The sequence below is a fragment of the Sorex fumeus genome, unplaced genomic scaffold, assembly GCF_029834395.1.
Source record: "Sorex fumeus unplaced genomic scaffold, SorFum_2.1 ptg000006l, whole genome shotgun sequence".
NCBI classification, from domain to species: domain Eukaryota; kingdom Metazoa; phylum Chordata; class Mammalia; order Eulipotyphla; family Soricidae; genus Sorex; species Sorex fumeus.
Genome location: NW_026606063.1, coordinates 66,188,660 through 66,216,126, shown reverse-complemented (window position 1 = coordinate 66,216,126; position 27,467 = coordinate 66,188,660). Strand labels below are relative to the sequence as shown.

The window sequence follows — 27,467 nt, the reverse complement described above, 5'->3', positions numbered from 1 at the left end:
TTTGGGTGAGCGTGGGTTTTCAGATGCGTATGACTTACAGTCCTTGGAAATGGTTGGTATTGTTAGTGGCCCTCAAGTGTTCTGAAGCATCTTCTGATTTGGAAAAATCTACTAATTCTACTGCTCAGCATGAAACTAATGTTCGGTTTGCTGCTGCCAGCTCAGAACCAGATGAGAAGATATCTGTCTTTGCACTGGATTATGACTATGTGCAAATTCCTTATGAGGTCACCCTCTGGATTCTTCTAGCATCTCTTGCAAAAATAGGTAAGTCCCCAAATACCTGGCTTTTATAGTTGTTTTATGCAAGAGAAATATATATATATGTATATATGCCTTATAGAAGATGAGCTAATGAATTTTTAACATTACTGTTATGCCATGAAAATCTTGTTACCCTAAGTCAAAGGAAATCCTGGCTACTTTTAATAAAGTCATATAATACATAATACTTCAGAATTGTGCATTAAAATCTAAAAGCATACATCTGAGTCACAGTTGAAATAAATAAATAAATAGGAATTTATTTATTCTTATTTCTGGATGATAAGCATGTGATCAACTTTATTTGGCATTAAAAACTATGCTTTTGAGAAATATAGGGTAAATTTGCATATGGATCTTGGAATTATGCTCATTGGAAATTACAAGAAACACATAATGGTTTTTCTGTGAAACAGTCTTCCTTCTTTCTTGGCTGTATAACCTTGAATTTGATCAATAGGTATCATTGTTTATTCTTTAAAAGTGGTGTGTTCCTTGCAAATTGAAAGACAGAAAGGAAACTAAACAACCACAGGTGTCTCCTACCACTCAGTGATGGGAGATGGGGATAGGAGATGATATCTTTCAGTAAAATATTATTTTACACCTGAGTCAGGTGGAGTGAGTGGGATGGATACCTCTGGTTTCCTTTGTGAAATAAAGGGGATGCAATTTAATGGATTAAGTTCTAGTCAAGGGTTCTTTGTAATGAAAACTAGAGTGATGGTTTATAGCCTGTTAGTTTAATCCATAACTCTACACACTTTGTTTTTTAAAACCAGCTTATTCCAAAGTGAAAAATTGAAACAGGTATTTCAGATACTATCTTCTTATCCCAGTGATGGACATAATCTTTGAGCAGATATATTATTTTATTGATATAGAATCTATGAAATATATTGGTGCTCATTATATTCTTCCTCTATGATGGACGTAACAAATGGGTGAGTCAGGTATTTGTCTCTTAGCTCCTGATCATCAGGATTGTGGAGCATATCCATTCATCTAACTCTCTCTACCAGGATGTTGGGAACACTGAGGCATTCAGTCATTATGTGCTTTTCTATAATTTATATTAATTTTAAGCTACAAACATAACTATTGAATGAAAATTGTAAGCCTGAACAGCTGTTGTGTGATCTGTCAAGTAATTAAATTATATGATGGCCCTTGCATTGTTTATAAAAGTCCCATTTTGGTTTCCATATAATATTCACAGTTCAAAACTAGAAGTCTAATACTTTCAGTGCAGACTTGTGAACAATGAGATGTTTCATGTAAACTTAAATGAATGCTGAGTTTCATTTGTAAACAATGCTAGGAATTATGTCCTTTCTTCTTCATGGTATGGAGAAGTTGGTCTGGGAATCAGAAAGTCAGATCTGCAACTGATTACCTAATTTACTTTGTCTTTGTGAACCTCAATCTATTCATCTTTGAAATAAGAATTTATATAATTTCTTTTCAGTGTGAATAAGAATTTTCTGTAAAAATAGAATTATATTCCATATCAGCAAACATCTCAGTGAAGAAATGTTATGTTCCGACTCTCTATAAAATGTAGGTTGTTCTTTATACTGGATATGCTCAGTCTACCTATGTGTAGAAATTGAGAGGAATATAGGAATAACTTCACAGAACTTAGTTTAAATATTCTTGATTTTCATGTTGATAGAATACAGAATATTTAGGGAAAAAATAATATGGGGCTATAGCAAAAGTACAGAGGGCAGCATTCTTGCCTTGCTTGCAGCTGGCCTGGGTTCAATCCCAGGCACTACATAGATATCCCTACCTTGCCAGGAGTGATCCCAGAGAACAGAGCCAGGAGTAATCCCTCAGCATCACCAGGTATAGCACAAAACAAAAAGAAAGTAAATAAATACCAAAGAAAAACAAATAACTCAAGTAGACCATCAACTATTAATGGAATCAAAATTCTTAGGTACAATTTTATAGTTGCTACGCTAAGAATCAGATTTTTTAAAAAAAATTCCATATTTATTGAATAAGCACATTATACCAAGTAAAGGTAAAAGGTAAAGGCCCTCCCGTTGATCGTCGATTTGCTCGAGCGGGCCCAGTAACGTCTCCATTGGAGACTGTGTTGTTACTGTGTCTGGCATATCCAATACTCTCGGTAGCTTGCCGGGCTCTCCGAGAGGGGCAGAGGAATCGAACTCGGGTCGGCCATGTTGGCCACTTGTAAGGCGAACGCCCTACCCGCTGTGCTATCGCTCCAGCCCATTATACCAAGTACTTGGCTTAATTATTTTATGCTTTTATATGGCATCTCATTAACCTAAACCAAAAAAAATACATAAAGGAAACTTAAAGACTTCAGGAAATCATATAATATTTAGATGGGTATAGCCCTGGAGATCAAGGTGCAGGAGAATCTAATACATCATGCTCTGTAACAACCCCCAGAAAAACCCACTACTCCTTTAATTTTCCCTCACCAGCTTCATTGAGATATAACTGACAAATAAAAATTATAAGAAGTTCAACTGGGTGCAACATCCCTGATTCTTTTCAGAATACAACTATACATGTTACCAAATAAAGTTACTACAGAACAAAGTTAGGATAAATTATCTTTGACTCTGTAGTTTGACCTTTATTTTATTTCCATTTCTTGAAACATTTTAAAGGAAGGTTTCTTGGCTTATTGATCACAATAGAATTGTCTATCTTTGACTTTCAGGAAAGACTGACCTATATGACAATTTTAGTTTCAAGCACTTGTAACTATAATTAGGTTATTGGATATATATATAAGAATGATAGAGCCGGGCTGGAGCAATAGCACAACTGGTAGGGCATTTGCCTTGCATGCAGCTGAAGCGGGTTAGATTCCCAGCATCCCATATGGTCCTCCGAGCACCACCAGAAGTGATTCCTGAGTGCGTGAGCCAGGAGTAACTCCTGTGCATTGCTGGGTGTGACCCAAAAAGAAAAAAAAAAGAAAAAGAAAAAGAAAGAATGATAGAGTCTACTGCTCATCATAAAAGAAAAGAAAGTTGCAAGGTATGATGTAGTACATAGCGTTTTCCTTTACTTCATGCCCTACTCATAGCATGAAATATTTTTCTAATACTGCTATGTAGATGCAGCTTAGCTTAATGTTGGATCTAATCCAGCAAACCCAATTCCCAGAAGAACAAACTTGGGAGACAAAAAATTCCAGTCTGAGAAACCACATTAGGGTCTTTTTATATCCTTCACATATTTCAAATTTGAGTCTGAGGAAGGTGAGGGAAAGGAAACTGTTATTTGGGATCACAATACTTTAGAAGGTGCCGCAGGATGGTTTTTAGGCCCATGGCTTTAAGGGCATGGTTTGGAACAGTGTGCCTTGATGGTAACCGATTGAACTGTATTAATCTGCCTTTCAGTAGTGACTGGAAACATTGAAAACTATGGTCAGGGAAATCAGCATGCTCTTTGGAATTTTAGGGAGACATTTAACAGCTCCCAATAGTTCTCCTTTATTTGATTCAGAATTATCTTCTCGATATTCTTTCCAATTTTTTTTCTAGCCAGATGGCTCTTGTAGAGCAAGGTCAAAAATAGTTAGTTAGTTAATTCCTGTCACGCCTTTTTCTTTTAACATTTTGAAATTTTTATTTTGCTTTCTGGGCTGGAGCGATAGCACAGTGGGTAAGGCGTTTGCCTTGCACACAGCCAACATGGCCGACCAGAGTTCAATTCCTCTGCCCCTCTCGGAGAGCCTGGCAAGCTACTGAGAGTATCTCACCCGCACGGTAAAGCCTGGCAAGCTCCCCGTGACGTATTCAATATGCCAAACACAGTAACAACAAGTCTCACGATGGAGATGTTACTGGGCCCGCTCGAGCAAATCGATGAATAATGGGAGGACCGTGACCGTATTTTGTTTTCCATCACCCGGCATTTCCCAGTTCACCTTAATTCCATTTCATAAAGGTAAAGGCCCTCCCGTTGTTCATCAGTTTGCTTGAGCGGGCCCAGTAACATCTCCATTGGAGATTTTGTTGTTACTGTGTTTGGCATATCGAATACATCACGGGTGGCTTGCCAGGCTCTGCTGTGTGGGCGAGATACTCTCGGTAGCTTGCTGGGCTCTCCGAGAGGGGCAGAGGAATCGAACTCGGGTCAGCCATGTTGGCTGCTTGCAAGGCAAATGCCCTACCGCTGTGCTATCGCATACTCTCGCTATTTTTTTGTCAAAATTTAGTTGACAATATATAGATAGGTGGTTCTCTTTGGATAGTCTATTCTGACCCATTGATCAGAGAGGCTATACTTATTCCAGTACCACACTATTTTGATGAATATAGCTTTATAGTATAGTTTTATGTTGTCTAGTGAAATGTCTCCATTTTCATGTTACTCAGTATGATTTTGGCTATGTGGGTTCTTTAATGACTCCATACAAATTTTATTATTGACAGCTCTAAGTTCTTGAAGAATACTGTCTAAATTTGCATAGGAATTCATTGAATCTATATTGTAGTTTAGGTATGATGGTCATTTTGACAATACTGATACTTCCAATCCAAGAACATGGTAAATATTTTTTCATTTTCTAAGGTCTTCTATCTCTCTTGTTTTGGAGTTTAATGGTTTAGATCTTTATCTCTCTTGTTAATTTGATATCTCTGTACTTGAAGTATTGGATCACTTGATCACTTGATCACTTGATCACTTGACATCCCGTTACTCATCGATTAGCTAGAGCAGGTGCCAGTAATGTCTCCAGTAATGTCTCCTGTCACATGCTAGTGTAGCCCAATGGCATCTGCTCATTCTAGGAACACAAAGAGCCTCAAACCGATAATTCAGGGTCTTGAAGAAGTCTGACCATCTCGTAGGCAGCCATGCGATCTTTTGACATCCCATGGAATCTAGTCAGTAATGGCACTAGTCTTCAAATTTCATTATGTGTCCAGCCCATCTGATTTTTGACGCCTTGGTGAACGAGACAGAGTCCCTGATTCTTGATTGTCAATGGAGATTGAAACTCCGGATTCTCTCACTGAGTGAAGTGTGATACTCCAAGCATAGCTCTTTTGGTTCCTCTTTGGGAACCCCTAATAGCATTCTCATCCTGTTTTCAGAGGGCCTAGGTCTCTGAGGCATATGTTAATGCAGGAAGAACAGCGGAATCGGAGAGATGTGCCTGGAGCCGGAGGTTCTTCGTCCTCTTAGCTATTTCTTCGATGCTCTTGAAGATGTTCCAAGCTGCTCTCTTCCTGATGTGCAATGCAGGGGCCAGGTCATTCATCAGGTTGACTTCTCAACCTAGGTACACATAATGGTTGCATTCCGTTGAGAGTGAATGGAATGTCAGGAACTAGACCATTTCTCATAAACATTATCTTCATGAGATTCAGCTGTAGTCCGACCTTTCACACTCACAGTCAAAGTCGTCCAGCATTTGGTCTGCTTGGCTAATGTTTGGTGTTATTAGAACAATATCATCTGTGAAGTGGAGGTGGTGTAGTTTCCGACCATTTATCTTCAATCCAATTCCTTCCCACTCCAGTCATCACATGAGGTTCTTGAGGGTGACACTGAAGAGTTTTGGTGAAATGGTATCACCCTGCTGAACCTCTCTCTTGACATGGATGATCACTTCCTTGTAGAATTGTGAGATCCTGGTAGTGAATTTGTAATACCACTCATGGAGGACCCTGATGTATTGAGATTGAACGCCCTGTTTGGCTAGGGCTTTGATGAGCGCTTCAGTCTCAACAGAATCAAAGGCGTTCTTTAAATTAATTAACGTTAGAGAGAGCAGCATCTTGGAATCCCAAGGAACCTCAGTGAGCTTGGTTATAGTTTGGATATGGTTGATTGTGCTGAATCCTTTTCGGAACCTGGCTTGCTCGTATGGTTGTCCTTCATCTAGTGTTCCGTCAATCCTATTCAGGATGACTCGAGTGAACAGCTTGTAGATGAGAGACAACAGGCAGATTGGATGATAGTTGCCAATGTAGTGGATGTCTCCCTTCTTGTACAGTAGTACAGTCCTGCTGGTTTTCCATTGAGATGGAACCTTGCATTCAGACAGGGAACATGTGAAAAGCCGAGCCAGTATATTGATGAGTACTGACGGCAGGTTCTTTAGGCATTTGGTCTGACCTTGTCTGCTCCGGGTGCTGTTCGCTTCTTTATCAACGAAATGGCATGTTGGATTACAGAATGGAGAATGTTGTGAATGACATATCCATCCTGCATAATTTGGTGGACGTGCCTTTTGAAGGGATCCTGAAAGAAGTCATGGATAATCTTCTCCATTGCCCTTCTGGAAGATGTGATAGATCCATCAGGATGTCAGAGGTCAATCATCTTGGTCTTGTAGTTGGCGAAGACAGGTGGGCATTGCGAATACTTTTCCCAGCTTCTGCCACATGTGCTAGCATTGCTGCTCTTCTCTCTTTGAAGTCTTCCTTTATCGCTTTGCCAGCTCAGATGTTCCTTGTGGTCGTCTGAGGCTTGTGCCAAGCCACTTTGGTGAATGAGCTCAAGAGTTTTTGAAGACAGGCATCTTTTTGTGGCTATCTCTCAACGTTCCTCACACAGTCATGGAGGTGCTGAACCAGTCAATCATATTCCTCATCAGTGTTGTCAACGATGGCATTTCCTATGTTCCCACAATAGTGCCAAAGAGCTCCCATTTGGTGGTTGTTCTTGGAGTTCTCTTCTTAAACTTTGCATCCCTTTCTCCCCACTCCGTGAAGTAGAATTTCTTCATGAAGGAGAGGTGGTCTGATGCTGTTTGGAATTTGGGGATAACAGTGACATTGGGCATGCAAGACCATCGATTGAATATGATGTTATCAATTTTGTTGTGGAACCATCCACTAGAAGACTCCCATGTCCAATGTTTAGATTTCGCCTTCTGCAATTGTGAGTTACTATGAATGGTCTTGGTTGACATGATGAACTCCGACAGTCTCTCACCCTGTTCATTCCATTCTATGCCATGGGTCCCAATGTGGAGTTCTTAGGCTGATTTTCTTGGTCCTATCTTGGCATTAAAATCACCGACAATGATGTTTTAGAAGGTGTGGTCTTTATAGAACTTCTCCAGCTCCATGTAGAACTTCTCAATTTCTCCTTCATCATAATGGATGTTGGTGCATAGACAATGAAGATAGAAATTGTCTGCAGTGAGCCACATCTATATAAGTGGAATCGTCCAATTTGGTTTGTTAGGAATTCAAATGAATCAATGCTTATATCCAAGTTTGTGTTGGCAAGGACACTGACTCATCTAACACCTCTTTTGTCGCATGTTCAGAGGAACAGTTCTTCTCCAGTGTCGAAAACAGCGTGATGTGATTGGATACTATTTTAAAAGCAATAGACTCTGATCTCTCTCTCTTCTAATTCATTATTTACATATATGAAATTCACTTATTTTTGTGTAGTGACTTTGAAGTCAGCCACTTTGCTGTATTGGTTTATTGTTTCAAGGAACTCTTTAGGATCATCTGTACACATTATCATGTTATCTACAAACAGAGTTAATTTCTCTTCCTCTTTTCCAGTCTGGATCATTTTGGTTTGCTTTTCTTGCTGGTTGCTAGGACTTATACAGTGTTGAATGACAGTGTAGACAGTGGCCATTTTTGCCTTGTGCCTGAATCAGCAGGAATGCTTTTGGCTTTTTACCATCAAGAATAATATTTGCTGTGGGCTTTAAAAAAATTTTATTAGTGAATCACCGTGAGGTACAGTTACATACTTACAAACTTTCGTGCTTGCATTTCAGTCATACAATAATCGAGTACCCATCCCTCAACCAGTGCCCATTTTCCATCACCAATGATATCGGTATCCCCCTCACCACCCTTACTCCATCCCCCCACCCCACCCTGCCTCTGTGGCAGGGCACTCCCTTTTGTTCTCTCTCTCCTTTTGTGGTTTGCAATAGAGATATTGAGTGGCCATCATGTTTGGTCTATAGTCTACTTTCAGCACACATCTCCCATCCTGAATAGGTCCTCCAAACACCATTTACTTGATGTTCCCTTCTACATCTGAACTGACTTTTCCTGTTGTGAGCTTTTAAAAGGTAGGCATTACTATATCGAGGAAGGTTTCTTGCATCCTTATTTTGTTGATGGTTCTATCAGGAATGGATGTTGGATCATTCAAAGACATTCTCTGCATCAACTGACATGACCATATGATTATCTTTCCTCTTACCGATCTGGTGTGTTATGTTAACTGATTTTTATATGTTGAACCATCCTTGCATCTCTGAAATGAATCACACTTGATCATGGTGTAAGACTTTTTAAAATTGTGCTATTGAATTCAATTTTCTAAGATTTTGTTGAGGATTTTTGCATCATTGTTACGAAGGAGATTTTTCTAAAAAACAATATTTTGAAAATATCTTTGTCTGCTTTGGTTATTAGTATAATGTCAATTTCTTAGAAAGTGTTCCTGTTTATTCAATATTTTGGAAGGCTTAAGGGTCAATGGCAGTATGTTTCTCTGAAGGTTTGATAAAACTCACCAATAAGCCCATCTGGATTAGGATTTTTGTTCTTGAGGAAATTCTTAATAACTGTTTCAATTTCCTTGCTAGTAATTAGCCTGTTCAGGTTTCTACTTCCTTCTCATTCACTTATGGAACATTATATATTTCTAAGAATTTTTCATTTCCTCTAAATTCTCTCTCGAACAGAAAAATATTGTTCTTAATAGCTCTTATAATGTCCTGAATTTTTGAGGGTTCTATTGTAATTTCTCCTTGTTTTTTTCTATGAATTCTTTTTTCATAGAAAAACAAGAATAAGCTCAAATAAACACTTTATTTGAGCACTTTATTTTTTTCCCCTCATGAGTCTAGCCAAGGTTTGGCTCTCTTTGTCTTTTGACCAACTAGCTTCTGGTTTCATTGATTCTTTATTTGCTTTCTTGGTTTCTATATCAATTTCTGCTCTGGTTTTTATTATTTCCTTTTTTCTGTAAGTCTTTGGATTTGTGTGTTGTTGGCTCTTATATGGTTAAGATGTGTATTTAGGTGATTGTTTTTCTCTTTTTCTCCCTTTCTAGTGTAATCATGTATTGTTGAGTTTCCCCCTAAGTACTGCTTTTTCTGTGTCCTATAGAGTTCAATATCTTGTTTCTTCTTTATCATTATTCCCAAGGAATCTCTGATTTTCCCCCATGATTTTCTCTTTGATTCAGCTACTATTACCAGTGATTTGTTCAGTTTCCACATGCTGGAGTTTCTCTACATAAATTAAAGCAGGATCCATTTTTTCACACCTTACCTAGAAGCAAATTCAAAGTGGATCAAAAACCTTCAGATCATATCCAAATCTATAAGGTACACCAAGGAAAATATAGCAGAATGCTCCTATATTTTCTGAAACTTCCAAGCTTCTTAAGTTCTCTTCAAAAGATATGAATTTTTAAGGTGTCCTTAATGATACAGTGTCATAAGCACAGGCAACAGAATGAAAAACAAATGGGACTACATCAAATTTAATAGTTTTTGCATGGCAAAAGGAATACCAGCTAAAACTAAAAAAAAGAATCCATAGAAAATATTGTTTTCAGCACATTAGATAAAGAATTGATATCCAGGATATACAAAGTACTCACAAGAGTCAACAACAAAAAATTCAAAAATTCCATCAAAAAAGGCCAGAGGAAATGAATGGAGACTTCTCTGAGGAAAAACAATAGATAACCAACAGGCCCATGAAAAATGCTTCTGATACATTACTAGGGAAATCCAAATCAACATGACAATGAGATATTATCTGACACCAGTGAGAATGGCACTTATTAAAAATACTGTGGTTAATCTGTGTTGGCAGGGTTGTATTAAATAAAGAACTCTCATTCACTGCTAGTGGGAATGCTGTCTGGTTGAATCCTTATGGAAAAAAAATGGAGATTTCTCAGTAAACTAAAAATTGAGCTGCCTTACAATCAAACAATTCCACTTCTTGGTATTTACCAAGAGGAAATACCTGGTAAATATTTACCTCCAGGACACAAGAATGCTCAATGTTCAAAAGAACATATGCACACCATTAGTCACTGCAGCACTAAGTAGAATCACTAAGATAGTGAATCAATCTAAGTGTCCAAAAATAAGTGGATCATGAGGATGTGGTATATGTACACAATGCAACACTATGCAGCTTTAAGAAATGATGAAATAGTGCAATTCACTGCAACATGGGTGAAATTAGAAGATGTTATGTTAAATGAAGTAAATCAGAAGAAAGAAGACAAAGAAGACACCACTTATATGTGATATTTAGAATAACTGGAGTAGGTAGTGCAATGTTTTAAGGGGGTTATGCCTAGATAACCCCAGAGCATAAGGAGGAGGATAGAGAGGGAAATAAATCAAGGAAGAAGAGACAGACTGCAAGCAACATGGGCAGGGGTAAGGAAATTTGGACACATCAATGGTGTAAAGGAGTGGCATAACTAAATAACCAAACCACAGAGTCACCAACACTGAAAACATGAGATCCAAACTTTAAAAACCAAACTTCAAAATTTGCCTGTCCCACTTAATACCTGCATTGCAAACCACAACACACTAAAGGAGAGAGGGGATGTAAAAGGGAATGCGCCTGCCACAGAGGTGGGGGAATGGGGGGGGGTGAAGGGGATGGGGTGGTGATGGGAGAGATACTGGGAACATTGGTGGTAGAGGTGGGGGGATGGGGGCTAAGGGGATGAGGTGGTGATAGGAGGGATACTGGGAACATTGGTGGTAGAGAATGGGCACTGGTGGAGGGATGGGAACTTGATCATTGTATGACTGAAAAGTAAGCACGAAAGTTTGTAAGTCTGTAACTTACATCATAGTGATTTATTAAAAAATATAAATAAATAAATAAAAATTGTCTGTCAAGAGAGCAGACTAACTGGGTAGGGATAGGATAGGATGCAACTTAGGAACACTGGTGCTGGGAAGTTGACACTGGTGGTGAGATTGGTGCTGGAACACCACTGTATGTCTAAAAGTCATATGAATAACTTTATAAATAATGGTTATTTAATAAAAACTAAATAAAAAATAATGAAATGTAAAATATCGCCACACATAAAGTTTCTATTTTGTTTTTCAACCATATGTCTTAGGCATGGCTTAACAACCTGTTAAACTTATTACACAATTATTTGTTAATGTTTTATATTTAAAAGTGGATTATGCTGGAATTTTTGAAAGCATGCTTGGTCCTTCACTTTACAGTATTTTTCAGTGGGTTGTCACTGGCACAATGGTGGAGGGATGGGTGTTTGATCATTGTGTGATTGTAACCCAAACATGAAAGCTTGCAACTATCTCATGGTGATTCAATGAAATTAAAAAAAAAAGAATGCTTAACAGATTTTCTGTTGGAAATCCTGGACATTATTTTTGTAACTTCTGTTCTTAGTGGAAAATGAGACAATTAGATGCAAATGATCTACAAAAATCATCTGGCATCGGGATCTGTTATCAAGGATTGCATCATATTGGAAATAAGAAAGAAAATGCAGGGGCTGGAGTGATAACACAGTGGGTAGGGCATTTGCCTTGCACACAGCATACCCGGGTTCGATTCCCAGCATCCCATATGGTACCCCGAGCACTGCCAGGAGTTATTCTTGAGTGCAGAGCCAGGAGTAACCCCTGTGAATTGCTGGGTGTGACCCAAAAAACAAATGAAATAAAAGAAAGAAAGAAAATTTAGAAAAAAAAAAGACTGAGAAATAGAAGGCCCTGAATAAAAACAGTGGCCACAGATATGGAGATAAGAAAATGAACTTCAGGGACACTAGTAGATGAAATAAACTGCTTGTGTACGGGGGTCAGGAGGGGATATAGTAAGGGATATATATATGTATATATATATGGATAACAGAAAAATATGACTTGATTTTCTTCCTGAGGGTTTAGCCGAAAGCAATTTTGTTGGTTATCTACAGAAAACTAAAAGAAATGCTCTTAATTTTTGTCTCAAAGAGGGAAGTGAGGCAAGTTTAGAATAAGCTGAGGTTTGGTGACATGTGAGACACCATGAGTGTTAAAGGTAGTTTTACATGAGCACAGAACTCTAGCCTCTCTCCTCTTCCTGCATGTCTGTGCTCAGATCCCTGTAAAACAGTGAGAAGAAGCAAAGAAGAGAAAGCTTGCCTGGACAGGGCTCTATAACCTGGGTTTCTGGGTTAAACATTTAAATCCCTTCAACAGTTAAAATCCCTATACTTAAAATATCCATACGTAAAATCCCCTCAACACTTCCAGTTCCTATCATAGTGAGGTTCCCAAGGGTCAGAATGCCAGTCATCTTGCTCCTGGTGAGATGCTGACCAGTGCTGCTTTATCTGTCTGCAGTTAACTTTAATTCTTTCTGTTCTTCTCAGGCTTTCATATCTACCACAGACTACCGGGCCTCATGCCAGAAAGCTGCCTCCTCATCACCGTTGGGGTCCTGGTGGGTGCCATCATCTTTGGCACTGACCACAAATCACCTCCCGTCATGGATTCAAGCATCTACTTCCTGTATCTCCTTCCACCCATTGTCCTGGAGGGTGGTTATTTCATGCCCACAAGACCATTCTTCGAGAACATTGGCTCCATCCTGTGGTGGGCAGGCCTGGGGGCCCTGATCAATGCCTTTGGAATTGGCCTCTCGCTCTACCTCATTTGTCAGATTAAGGTCTTTGGCCTCAGCGACGTCAGTCTGCTTCACAATCTGCTCTTTGGCAGCCTGATCTCTGCTGTGGACCCCGTGGCTGTGCTGGCGGTGTTCGAGGAGGCCCGGGTTAATGAACCGCTCTACATGATGATCTTCGGGGAGGCCCTGCTCAATGATGGCATCAGTGTGGTGAGATGCCAGTGCCACTGTCCCCGGGAGAGAGGCTGGGCCTGGGGACAGGCGTCTGTGTTCAGGGTCACTTTCTAAGCAGGGCTAGACAACAGTAGGGCAGAGATAGTCTTTGGAGGGTGCAGTAAGCTCCCACTCTGCCACCTTCCCTTGGATTGGACAGGATACATGTTATTGTTAGGAGCTCTGCTCGTTGGTCACCAGCTACTGAGCTTTAACGATAAAGGGGAGTGAATAAAGAATTCTTGGGTTAATTTCAGTTTTTCACTTAGCAAAGAGAAACTATTACTAAAGTTCCTTCTGTATTTTCAGAAGGAAAAAGCAGTATCTTGTCTTTATTTTTTCTCATTCATCAGGCTATTAGACCTCATTCCTTTCAGAAGATTTTTCTTTCTTTCTTAGTGACATGCAACAGCCTAAGAGTATAGAGGGGAAAGCACTTGCCTTGCATGAGCTGATCCAGATTTGATCCCTGGCACTGAGCTCATGAGGAATGATCCTTAAGCATAGAGCCAGGAAGCCCTAAGCACAGTAAGCTGTGGCCTGAAAAGCAATAAATAATGACATAAGATGATAGAGTTAAATGAAAGATGGCATAGGGAAAGATGCCAGATCTCATGGGTGCAGGTATACAGAGTCTTACATTCATCAGGTGGGATTGTTTTATATGTATACATTACTTCACTATAACAATTGTAGTTCTTTATGTATCATTCCAATTATTGTAAAGTATTTCATAGATAGCATTTATTATTTGGGCTGGAGCAATAGTACAGAGGCTGGAGCGATAACACAGCGGGTAGGACGTTTGCCTTGCACACGGCCTACCCGGCCATCCCGAGTTCAATTCCTCCGCCTTCAATTCATCCGCCCCTCTTGGAGAGCCCGGCTAGCTACTGAGAGTATCCCTCCCATATGGCAAAGCCTGGCAAGCTCCCCGTGACATATTCAATATGCCAAACATAGTAATAACAAGTCTCACAATGTTACTGGTGCCCACTCAAGCAAATCAATGAACAACGGGAGGACAGTGACAATGACAGCATTTATTACTCATTTAAACAGTTGGTGGTTAGTAAATTTTGGAGGAAATACTTTCCTCCCAAGTTACATAGCACCACCTGACTGGAGAAAGATGAGATCAAGAATTTATTACTCACATATTCACAGCCCAAGGGAGAGAATGGTCTTCATCACCATCAGAGGCACAGTTAGGCAGTACTTAGGGTCAACAGTGAGCAAGAAGGAGTTGTGGGAGGTAGACTTCACAGAAAGTAAGCACTGTAGCACTGTAGCACTGTCCTCCCACTGTTCAATGATTTGCTCGAGTGGGCACCAGTAACGTCTCACAACAAATTGTGAGACTTGTTGTCACTGTGTTTAGCATATTGAATAGGTAGCTTGCCAGGCTCTGCTGTGCAGGTGGGATACTCTCGGTAGCTTGCCGGGCTCTCCGAGAGGGGCGGAGGAATCGAACCAGAGTCAGCCATGTGCAAGGCAAATGCCTTACCTGCTGTGCTATTGGTCCAGCCCCCAAAGGTAATATCCCATCTTTTACTTTCTGTTCCCTTCACAGAAGGTAAAAGATGGTATATTATCTTTTTCCCCTCGGGTGATATAATTGGTGATATAATTTGAATAAGTCCTTGGACAACCCGGTGACAAAACATACTCTTAAGAATAAGCAGAAGTTGAACCTCATCTCCCTGTTAAGACAACTGTTTCTCTAGGAAGTCTCATTTGTAAGGTCAGATTGGGGAAGAGAACTTGCCCTTAAGCCATTAAGACCTTCACAGTTTCACTGAGTATCAGGGTAGCATATAATATTGGGTCTTAATTTCAGTCTTAGTACAACAGTTGCAATCTCTTCCAGAAAGTGTTGATGAGATTAAGTTCTTTATTTTCTCTGCTTTTTATTAAGGCATTATGATTTAAAATACCGTTAATGATAGAATTCCATACAGCCAATGCTCTGACACCACACTCATAAGATTGTCAACTTCTCTTCACCATCATCTCATGGGCTCTCTATAGACACTGTATTGCATTTATTTTTCCTTGCATTATTATTAAAGAGGACATTTTTTTCTATAATGATTTCCAGTCTAGTAAGAAAAATGAACTTCTGGTATTTTTATTAATTGGCATTATGTTATTGGGCTGGAGCGATAGCACAGTGGGTAGGGTATTTGCCTTGCACGCAGCTGGCCAGGCCTACGCAAGTTCGATTCCTCCACCCCTCTTAGAGAGCCCGGCAAGCTGCCAAGAGTTTCTCACCCGCACGGCAAAACCTGGCAAGCTACCCGTGACGTATTTGAGATGCCAAAAACTGTAACAAGTGTCACAATGGAGATGTTAATGGGCCCACTCGAGCAAATTATGAACAACGGGAGGACAGTGACAGTGACAGTGACATGATATTATAAAACATCTTTCAAAGATTGTGGATTATTTTTTTCATAATGAACTTTTTAAATTTTTTAGCTTTTTGAGACTTAAAAATACAGGTGTCCCAGTTAAATTTTAATTCAATAAAAAAATAAATAAACAATTATAAGCATGTGCCAGTTACTGTATGCAAATATTGAATCTTATCCATTTTATACCCGCTTTTTAAAAATGTAGCACTGTAACACTGTCCTCCACTTATTCATTGATTTGCTCGAGCGGGCCCAGTGTCTCCATTGTGAGACTTGTTATTACTGTGTTTGGCATATTGAATACGTCATGAGTAGCTTGCCAGGCTTTGCTGTGTGGGCGAGATACTCTCGGTAGCTTGCCGGGCTCTCTGAGAGTGACTGAGGAATCGAACCGAGGTCGGCCGGATCAGCCACGTGCAAGGCAAATGCCCTACCTGCTGTGCTATCGCTCCAGCCCAAGAATTCATAAATTATCTCAATTTCAAGCTTTTGAATATTACATACCATATTTTTCTTTATACTAATGAATGTTTTTCTACATTATGGTATTTTTTTTATCCTCTAAAAGTTTTACATTTTTGTGAAGTCATACCTACTAAAGTGCTCTTTTATTGATTTGGGGTTTGATGTCTTGCTTCTGAAGATCCTCCTAAGTAAAGTAACTGCAAACATAATTTTTCTCCATTTCCACCATTTATGGATGAGTTGGATTCATTGGTGTAACTTTTTTTAGTGATGATTTTATACAAAAATGGACATTATAGAGGAAAGGGCACTGGAAAAGGAATTATGCTCTCCTGGGTAGATTCCTAAAGCTTTCAAAGATAATCTCTCATTGTTGAGAAAGCTACTAGATTTCTAGTCCTGCACATTATTTCTTTCTGCGAGAACATCACGAAAAAACATTTTGATTATAACAAAGCCAGGGAGTCTGGACAACAGACTATGGTCAGATTCTGATGCTTCATTTCTCAGAGTGAACTTCATGCCTGTGCTTAAAAATCCCTCAAGGACATGGTGACTTTTCAAATGTCTAAACTTAACCACAGGCATACTTTCCTAGACATTATTGGACTGCATTCTGGGTATCTGTACTTTTAATAAACTCCATGGGTGAGTGCTGATGTTTGTCAACTATTGAGTGGTTATCTTAAGGTTGGAAGAAGATGATATTATTGACCTAATGTGACAATGTGTCTTGAATCAGAATTGACTGTACACTTCTCTTCAGACTGAGCTGGAGTCATCTTTGGGATCTCCATCTTCCCCTCTCTTTCTTCAAGTACTTTCTTCTGTATTCAAAAAAATGAATACGAAACTGCAGTGCTCTCTTGCCACTTGCATTTGGTGATCTTGGGCTGCTTCTCCTACCTGGGATGGCTGATGGCAATGAGCGGATGATGGAGGGCCAGGCTGGTTTGTGGTCAGTTGCAGTTTATTCCCATCTCGTCTTGATTCTCCTCCTATTCTCCTCCATTCTCCTCTCCCTGATTCTCCTGGATTCTCCCTTCCCCCCAACCACCCCAAATTCTCCATGACTCTCTCCATGCTCACTCTTACAGCCTTAATTATATCCCAAATCATGAGGGGTTTGGGTAGCAATTACACATAGGTGTGATCATATAATCATCAGATGTAAAGTCCTTCCTTCAGGGGAAGCTTCTTTTGAGACTAATTCTCATTCAGCAAGATGACCCACCTAAGGGCAAAATACTATCTAAGGTATGTTTGTTCTTTCCTTAGTCCAACAACCATTTAAACATTCGTGTTAATTCTACTCCTTAATAATATTAATCATTTTGTATGGACACAGTAAAAGATACATTAAGCTTATAGGATGGCTCTTCTTGGGACATCTCGCTATAGTTCTCAGACTAAGTGCTTAGGCCAGATTAGTCTTTCCTAACCCTAGCAGGGTCTTAGCAGGGTCCAGTTGTTACTCTTTGAATTGTGACAGAATTTTTCCATGACCATGCTCTTAACTTATAGTTAAGTATTATGGCAGCTGGCCTGGCCCATTTTGATGCCAGGGCAGCTCACAGCATGCCCTGAGTCCATCCATTCTCTTCTTGGGACTCTGCTTTTGGGGTGTTAGGAACTAAAGGCAACTGAGGCTTAAGTTGAGAAAACAGATGCCCCAGAGTGAATATTATTCAGAGACAACTAACTCCCAAGTAACAAAAACATGGCAATAACTGTCTTCTTGTGTTTATACAAAAAGGACATTGCTCTAAAGTAACTATGCAAAGGAAATATGGATAAGAGAAAAGCAATATATCACTAAAGAACACAAGTAAGTATTTGTAAGTTTAAGTGTCCTAGAAGGATCTGACCTTACAAGTTAACAGAGCTTGATTAGGGGACAGAGGTGATTGACCAGTTGGGGAAGCAGAGCACAGAGAAGAGGTTACAGATTAACACAGAGGAATAGAAGTGCCTCAGGAGTACTGTGATGGGTGTAACCCAATAAACCTAAGCTCCCTGTGGCAAGGGAGAAAGGACATACCAATGTTTTTTTTTTTTCATTTCATTTCATCATCCTGTTAATCGTCGATTGCCTCGAGCAGGCCCCAGTAACGTCTCTTTCATCCTAGCCCTAAGATTATATTGAGGGCTCTTTAGGAAAATGAGACCCATCATTGTTACTGGTATTTGGCATATTTGGTAGGCCACGGGGAGTTTGCCAGACTCTGCCCTGTGGGCAGGCTACATTCGACAGCCTGCAAGTTTGTCCAAAGTAGGAATGAGATAATAAGATGTCATAAAAAAAAAGTTTTGATAAGATGTCGCGCGGCCATGAATGCGGCCCCGCGGATCCGGGATCTGGATTTTATAGTCTCTGAGTCTTGGCCGCTGATGGGATTACACGGCGCCAGGGGGCCAGGTGGTGGGTGTGACCCCCGCCTACTGGAATTTGGAGGATCTGGGTGGAAGATGCTCGACTCCAATTCGAGTAGGCTTGGAGGTCTCGGCCCCGGAACCCGCGTGGCTTTGTCCCTCTGCCAGTACCTTCAGGTGTGCGGAGAGCGGTCTCAGCATGGTGGTGGCTGGTCCTGGAGGTCTCCGGCTGCCGTAGCCCTGGCCGGGGCGGGGAGGAAAGCTCAACCCGCTCCCCTCCAAGGGTCTCCGGGAAGGAACACCGAGGCGCGGGGGCAGAGACTGCACTGCTCTCGTCCGGGATCTGGATTTTATAGTCTCTGAGTCTTGGCCGCTGATGGGATTACACGGCGCCAGGGGGCCAGGTGGTGGGTGTGACCCCCGCCTACTGGAATTTGGAGGATCTGGGTGGAAGATGCTCGACTCCAATTCGAGTAGGCTTGGAGGTCTCGGCCCCGGAACCCGCGTGGCTTTGTCCCTCTGCCAGTACCTTCAGGTGTGCGGAGAGCGGTCTCAGCATGGTGGTGGCTGGTCCTGGAGGTCTCCGGCTGCCGTAGCCCTTAACATACCAATGTTAAGCCTAAAATGTTTATAGCTATATTCCAATAAACAGAGAAATGGGAGTGTCTCAGGAGAATTGTGAATGGTGTAACTCAATAAACCCAAGCTCCCTGCGGCCAGGGAGGAACGATAAACCAATGTTATCCTACTCATTCTTTCCTCTAGTGTTGATAGGTGGACTAAATGTCCTTGACTGTGAACTTACTCTATTGCCTGAGGCAGTGTCTCTAGGACATTAAGGGTTGATTTCACAGTCCATCTCCCAGGAATTACTGTATTTCTCTTTTAATTCACTTCAATTAGCTCATGAAGCTGTGGGGTTACTACTTATATAATCCCCTTACTGCAAAAGCTAACATGAGATGACATGAGAAAATAACAAAGTTATCTGATGGCAGCCCATTCTGAGGTTTATTCAGCCTTTCCTACAGAAATTATTAGAAATGTCTCAAATCAATCTTCTTAATCCCACTGCTTTAATTTTCTTAGAACACATTATCTATTCATCAATATCTTTATGATATAATTAACAAAAATTCTTGATACTAGTCTTTATTAATTGCCAACAAAAACATTTTATTCTGCTGATTTTTCTTTCTTTTTTCTTTATTCTTTGTTTCTTTGTTTCTTTCTTTCCTCCCTCCCTCCCTCCCTCCCTCCCTCCCTCCCTCCCTCCCTCCCTCCCTCCTTCCTTTCTTTCTCCCTCCCTCCTTCCCTCCTTTCCTCCCTCCCTCCCGCTCTCTCTCCCTTTCTTTCTTTCTTTCTTTCTTTCTTTCTTTCTTTCTTTCTTTCTTTCTTTCTTTCTCTTTCTTTCTTTCTTTCTTTCTTTCTTTTAGATGGTGCTTCCTCTGAACTTGAGTATATGACTCCCCCCTGAATTTTATCTAGAGTTTTAGATCTAGAGCCAATTGCAGCTTGGTTTCTGGTTGAGCTTTCTTTGCTAGCAGCATTTGTTTGACGTTCCAAAGTTTAATTGCTTCCACTTGGAAATTTTTTTAAAACAACAATTTCAAAATAAAAGTATAATTTTTGGGTGACCAGAGCATCTGTTGAGAACACTGCCATGACCTCCACTGGGCAAAGCTGCTGCTGTGCTGGCTCCAAGGGGATTGTTCACATGTCAACCTCAGGTCACTGTGTGGTCACTCACAACACAGTGAGTATTAAGTGTGTGCTGGGGAACTTCTCTGTCTCTACATGAAACCAGAGAGGCTCCAGGCCAGATTTAGAATGCAGTTTGGAAGCAATTGGCATTTTATGTATCCAGTTTTATTTTCAGCTAAGGGCTTGAACACACCCTTTCATTGAGGAAAAGAGTCTTTCGAGGCCAGTGATCCCAAGCATGCTCTTTCCACAGAAAGTCTGAGTCATCGAAAAAGTGACCCATGATTTGTGGATTCCTGGTGACAACTCTACAGATCTCTCTCCACTGAGTTGTCCCCTCACTTCTAGAACTGGATAAATACCAATTAATCAGATGCTCTGTTTCAGCCAATAGACAGCTGATATTTATTCAGAGGCAGACTGATGCAATGCAGGGAAAGAAAGGAACACTTTAGCTATTATTTCTTTGAAATTTCTCAAATTTGATTTATAAGGATTCGCACAGCCCATTTCTTCTGGTTGAAAGTGGATGAACAGTTGTGAAAATTGACAAGAAGCCTGAAAATATTATTTAATCCTTTAGAAAACTATCAGAGTGAGTGTGAGAGTGTGTGGGAAGGTTTTTCGAAGAGCTTTAGGCCACAGAGTGAGAGACGACCAAACAGTGTCCTTGATTTTGAGGAGCCCCGGTTATAAACAGTTGATTTGATTACTTTCACTTTTAACTAATTCTTACTAAACCTGCAATCAGGAACTTGCTTATTCTATATTTTCGTACAGTTCTTCCAGTACACACAGCATATTAATAGAAATCCCCGACTGGGGAACAAAACTAAGAACTCTAAGCACAGCATCGTGAGTTTCTGGGTTCAGTGTTTTATAGGTAATTTTCCACGCTACCACACATGTTCACAGGTTCTCAGGGGTTTGTGTGTGTGTTGGCCCTCAGTGTGAAACAAAATTATGCCCAGTATCATGTGAAATTTGGGTGAACCGACTGTTGGGGATGTTCTGGTTGATGACTAGTTTCCAGAAACCTTCCTCAGAAATTCTGTATAAGGAAGAGATCCAGCAGAACCTGTCTTGCAGGATGACTCTGTGACATTTGATCCAGGTCGATGATGAAGTAATAGATTCTGAGTCAGGTTCTGGTAATCTGTCTTTAACTCCCTTCCACCTAGGTCCAGAAAATAAGTATTGGTAGGAATATGGAGAAAGTGGAAAAGTGGAATCTGCACCTGATCTAAAAGATAGTGGTTTCTCAAACAGTTAAACTTAAAATTTGATATGACCCAGCAATTCTACTCCTAGGTTTGTATACAAAAGAATTGGAAGCAGAGACTCAAATAGATATCAGTATAATCATATTCATTGCAGAATTTGTAACAACCAAGAGATGGAAACAGCCAAGCTGTCCATGATCAGAAGAATGAATAAACAATGGTGTATTTCTGTACAATCAAATGTTATTCAAGTACTAAAAATGAGCAAAATTTTGATCTTACTATATAACGGATGGGCTTTGAAATCATTTTGCTAAGCCAGACAGAGGGCACATATTGGACAATTCAACTTGCATGAAACACATTTATTGAAACAAAAATAAAATAGAGACTACCAAAGGTTCTCCAACCTTTTGAGTAAGCTCAAAATTTTTAACTATCAAAGCAAACATCAGTTAAGATCAGTAGATTAGAGACCAGCACAGCCATCTCCTTTTTAAAAGAATATCACTCTGGCGTAGAAGAAAGAGTTGTTTTTGACTAAAGAAGTCATTTGGCAATTTTTAAAAAAATGAATAAACAAATGATTCTGATTCAGGGGAACTCTGGACTACTCAACCAGGATTGAACTTAATCTACAAATGAGAGTGGGAGTCAGGATTTTTGTTTTCTCTAGCACTAATAATAAAATAAGGCCCAGCGGTAGGGTGTTCGCCTTACAAGCGGCCAACATGGCCGACCCGAGTTCGATTCCTCCGCCCCTCTCGGAGAGCCCGGCAAGCTACCGAGAGTATTCGATATGCCAGACACAGTAACAACAAAGTCTCCAATGGAGACGTTACTGGGCCCGCTCGAGCAAATCGACGATCAACGGGAGGGCCTTCTCTAGCACTAATGACCAAAATATTGGTGTGATGTTATAGAGGTCATTTCAGTAGACACGAAATACATCACCATGGTGGTTTTGATTTTCATCTCCTAATAGTTAATTTTCATCTCCGGGCACATCTTTTCAACCCCACCATTCTTACTGCACTAACATACGCCTCAGAGACCTGGGCCCTATGAAAGCAGGATGAGAACGCTATTTGGGTCACCCAAAGAGGAATAGAAAGAGCTATGCTTGGAGTATCACACTTCACTCAAGTGAGAGAAGGAATTTGGAGTTACGACCTCCATTGATGATCGAGGATCAGGGATACTGCCTTGTTTGCCAACGTGTCGAAAATCAGATGGGCCAGACTTGTAATGCAATTTGGAGATGACTGCTTGACTAGAACAACTGGATCCCACGGGACATCAAAAGAACACCTGGACACCCACCTGCGAGATGGTCAGATTTCTTTGTCAAGACCCTGAACAAAAAATTTGGTGCTCTTCGTGTTCCTGGAGTGAGCAGATGCCATTGGGCTACACGAGCACGCGACAGGGACAAATGGAGACATTGCTGGCTCCCGCTCGAGTAAATCGATGAGCAATGGGATGACAAGCGATACAATAGTTAATGTGGCAAACATCCTTTTGTGCGCTTATTAGTCATTTACATATTTCCTTTAGATAATTGATATTTTGCCCAATTTTGAATTTGTTTCTTTGGGCTTTGTTTTTTTAATTGGGGTTAAACAGTCTTTACAATTCCATCATGTAGTGATACTATTATCAAATAATAAAAGTTAGTCCTGGGCCATTTGCTCCATTTGGTGTTGAAAGATTCCATACTCAGGGGTGCGAGGCAGCAGCAACTCCTTGGACTCATCCTATGAGAGAAAGAGCTGCTGAAGGATCTCGTAGATTTCTTTTGAACTTCCGGTTCTAAAATTTCTAGCAATCTTTGAAATAATTTTTCCAATCATTTTAGATACAAGAGTTTAGAGGCTAGGGACAGAAAAAGGAATAGAGGATGCATAATTGAAAACTTTTGACAAGAAGGTAATGATTATAGCTCTAAAAAGAATAATCCTTCCCCAACTATTATTCAAGTGCTACAATTTTCAACCATTTTTACAGTGAAAAGGCATTCCTTAAAACTATGACTTTTCAGTGCCCTCAATCAACAAAATTCAGTCACTCACATTCTTATCCTTTTTACTCTTAATTTCTTTTACTTTTATTTATTTTGAGTAAGGAGTTGGGTGATATCTGAGTGTTGATTTCTCCTGGTGAGTCTCAGGGGATCATATGCAATGCGGGGTATTTAACTTGGGTAGGCCGCAAGCAAGACAAGAGCCCTACCCAATGTACTATCTCTCAGACTCTTCCCTCATTTTAATTAACTTTTCTGGTGTATGTGTTGATTATCTTCATGAGTGTCATTCTTTGAGATTTAAGCAGTACATGTTCTGATAGGTATATGTCCCAAGAAGCTGGTCAGTTTCAGGTTGAATCTCCTATCCTAGTTTTATATCTTTATTTTCCTTCTTTAAGAAGCAGGGTCAAAATTTCTCTTCTGCTTTTTATCATTATGCAGTGCCTACTAGGTTATCACTGATTTTTCGAGGTAATTTTCTTTTGAATTAGAGCAAGTGGTTGTCAATCAACAGTTCTACAATAGATCCTAATGTGCCAGCATCCCTTTATACAAAATGAAAATAAGCTGGATTCATAAATAAATTTCTTATTTAAAATTTAAGGTTGTATTTCTTTAGGATTTTCTCTGTACCGTTCCAGTATCTTTTAGTCAAGATCATTTTCCTGTACTCTTCTGTGACTCTGAACACCACTGTCAACTTGAAATATATGTAGCCTCAGCTGTAAGGAGAAACTAAGGTTTATGTTTAGAATCAAAGATGAGGGTTGGAAGAAAGAAAGCAGATTAGCACAGAGAGAGTCTGAGCTCATTAATTTCCCATTCCAGAAATGTCTGCCATTCAGAGAGATAGGCTGATTTTAATGGGAGAAAAAAGAGTCTCATTAATATAATAAAGTGCTTGTTTTTTGTTCTGCGATATTAGGGCTAAGGTGGTCAATGGGCACCTCAGCTATACTTGCTACTAGCCTTTATGGCCTGATAATTCAGTGTGAGTTTCCAAAGAAAGAGCATGACACACAGGACTTGAGCGTTTGATTCTCCTAGCCGCCCACAGCGATGGATGGATGAAGGACTGGGGAAATGGTGAAACAGGGGAACTGGGACCCAAGCTGTTCAGTAGTCAGTTTTTTTCTCTCTTTCTCAAACATAGTCCAATCTCTCCCTTACAGCACAATCATAATCATAGTTTTGGTCATAGTCCCAGTCATCATAGTTCCATCATCCTCATCCCAGTCATTCTAGTCTTCATCTTCCTTGTCCTTCTAGTCCCTATATTCATCATACTCCCCCTACAACATAGTTACATAGAAATTGTGAAGGGTGGCGGTACACAAGGTGGGGTTGAACATTGCTATAACTGCAAACAGATCTAAAGCCACTCCTTCAGGGGCAGTTCCAGTAGATTAACTCAAGAACAAAATCTCATCTCAGGGTTCAGCACTCTAGATTGCTAGAAGATCCATTCAAGGACAGGATTCCATCTAGGATGCATTGCTTTTTCCTTTCCTCAGCTAGTAATCTATTTAAACAATCATAGTAAATTTACTTCTTATAGTATTTCTAGTCATTTTGTATGAACACAGTAAGTTATACAGTATAGATCTTAAAGGTTGGCTCTTCCTGAGGACGTATCGCGATATATTTCAGACCACAGTCCTCAGGCCAGGTTATTCTTTCCTAACCCCAGCAGGTCCTTATTCAGTTAGTTCTTTTTGGGTCATGACAGAATTTGTTCCATGACCGTGCTCTTAACTTATTATACTTATTATACTTATGGCGCTTAGCTTGTACTCTTTTGATGCCGGGTAGTTTACAGCTTGCCCTGGATCTATCCAGTCCCTTCGTCAGGACCCTCCTTTTGGGGATGTTAGGAAGTAAAGGCAACTAAGGTTTAAGTCAAGTAAATATGATGGAAGCCCAGGAGTAAATATTATTTGGAGTCAATTAACTCTCATGTTACAAAGCATCGACTATCTTCCTGTGTCTATACAAAAAGGACATTACTAAACCATACAAATGACATAAAGGAAAGAGAAGAGCAACGCAGGATTATTAGTGCTTGATGGAATTGGGTGTGCCTAAGGAACACCATTCTGGGAGTAACTCAATAAACCTAAGCTCCCTGTGGGAAGAGCAATGACAATCCAATGTTATCCAATGTTCAATATTGAGTCCAATGCGGCTCAGTGCTCAAGAATCAGCAGAGCCACACCTGGCAGTGGTCAGGTGACCAGGTGGAGTCAGGGATCAAGCCTTAACATATGCAAGGCTTGTGTTCCACCACTTGCTCTACCCTTGTCCCTGTTTGTTTTTTCTTTTTAGCTTTCTTAAGGTCACATTGGTTTGCAAGATATAAATGTTTATGTTTTATATCCCTCTACTGCAATTCATTAGACCATCTGGACCGTCTCCACTTCTTAAGTACACTCCTATGTTTATGCCTTTGGTAACGTGAGTCTTTATGATCAAATGCTAAGATTTGTTTTTGTTGGACATTGTCTATTCTTTTGCTTTGTTTTCTCGTATACCACATATAATCAATAACATCCTGCATTTATCTTTCTCCTTTTAACATATTTAGTTTATCAAGACTCCCTCTAATTCTATCCATGACATCACAGAAGGCGATATTTCATCATTTATAATAACTAATTCTATACCAACTCATCTTTCATTGGACATTTGGATTATGTTAATATCATTATTATTGTAAGTAGAACTATAGTGAACATAGGTGTGTGGGTATCTTTTTAAATTAGTACTTTTTGGCGTTTTCAGAAAGATAGATGGATATGAAATTGCTGGATCATATGGAATATCTGTATTTAATTCCTTTGAAAAAATATCTGCACTGCTTTCTATCAATAGTGAACAAGGGTTTCTTTTACTCCACAGCCTCACTAACAATTGTTTTTTCTAGGCTTTTAGATGTAGGTCATTCTCAAAGGTCACTGTCACCATCAATGTCCTCCCATTGTTCATTGATTTGCTCGAGTGGGCACCAATAACATCTCCATTGTGAGACTTGTTGTTACTATTTTTGGCATATTGAATATGTCACAGGGAGCTTGCCAGGCTCTGCTGTGTGGGCGGGATAATGAGTAATTTGAGCATATTTTCATGTGATTGTTCATCATCTATATGTTTACCTAAGTGAGTCTGTTCTGTGCTTCTTCTAGTTTTATTAATTGAACTACTTGTTCACTATTGTATTTTGTACATTGGGCTAGAGCGATAGCACAGCAGTAGGGTGTTTGCCTTGCAAGCAGCCAACATGGCGACCCGAGTTCGATTCCTCCGCCCCTCTCAGAGAGCCCGGCAAGCTACCGAGAGTATCTCGCCCGCACGGCAGAGCCTGGCAAGCTACCCGTGATGTATTTGATATGCCAAACACAGTAACAACAAAGTCTCCAATGGAGATGTCACTGGGCCCGCTCGAACAAATCGATGAACAACGGGAGGACAGTGACAGTGACAGTGACAGTTTTGTATCTTGCATACTAGCAAGTTGCCAGGTGTTATTTAAATATTTTCTCCCACTCAGTAGGAAGCTTTTTGAAGGGAAGGCAAAGGAGGATCCTATGCAATTCTCAGCAGGTCTAGGATCTATCCCAAGAGATTCTAAATCAATTTGGCTCTTTGATGCTAGAACCCATACCAATGCTGGGGGTCACACATGCCATCCGTTTAGTGCTCAGTAGTCTGCAGGCCTATCACCAGTGATGCTCAGGTGCCATGTGGTGCCAGGGATCAATCCTGGGTTGAATTCATGCAAGCTATGAGCCCTCAACCCTTTTCTATCTCCCAGACACAGCAGGATGCCTTTTTGCTTTCATTTCACTGTACAGAAGTTTTTTAAGTTTTCCTTTATTCAATGTTGCTTATGCCTTGATTCCTGATAGGATACTGCAGGCACTAGTGTCTTTGTACAAAGGGAAATACAGGCTTTATTCTGGGATCATTGTATCTGTAACCGATATGATTTATCTGTGAGAATTTATCTGCAAAATCTGGGTGCTTAGATGCCTTTTGTTTGTGAACATGTAGGTCTAGTTCTTTCTTGGGGCAGTTTGTACTATGCTCTCTGATTCTTCTTGTTTGCCTTTTGTAATTTTTTTCTCCTTCTCCTAGAGAA

General features: G+C 40.2%; 1 protein-coding gene across 1 annotated transcript in view; it reads left to right on the top strand.

Annotated features, from left to right (window-relative positions):
* The window catches only part of SLC9A4 (solute carrier family 9 member A4), a 61,479-nt gene continuing 34,012 nt past the window's right edge, over positions 1 to 27,467 (top strand). The window contains exons 1-2 of the mRNA XM_056127690.1: positions 1 to 267; positions 12,655 to 13,118. Coding sequence (XP_055983665.1) covers positions 24 to 267; positions 12,655 to 13,118 — 708 coding nt within the window. The 5' untranslated portion in view covers positions 1 to 23. The remainder of the gene's footprint in view (positions 268 to 12,654; positions 13,119 to 27,467) is intronic.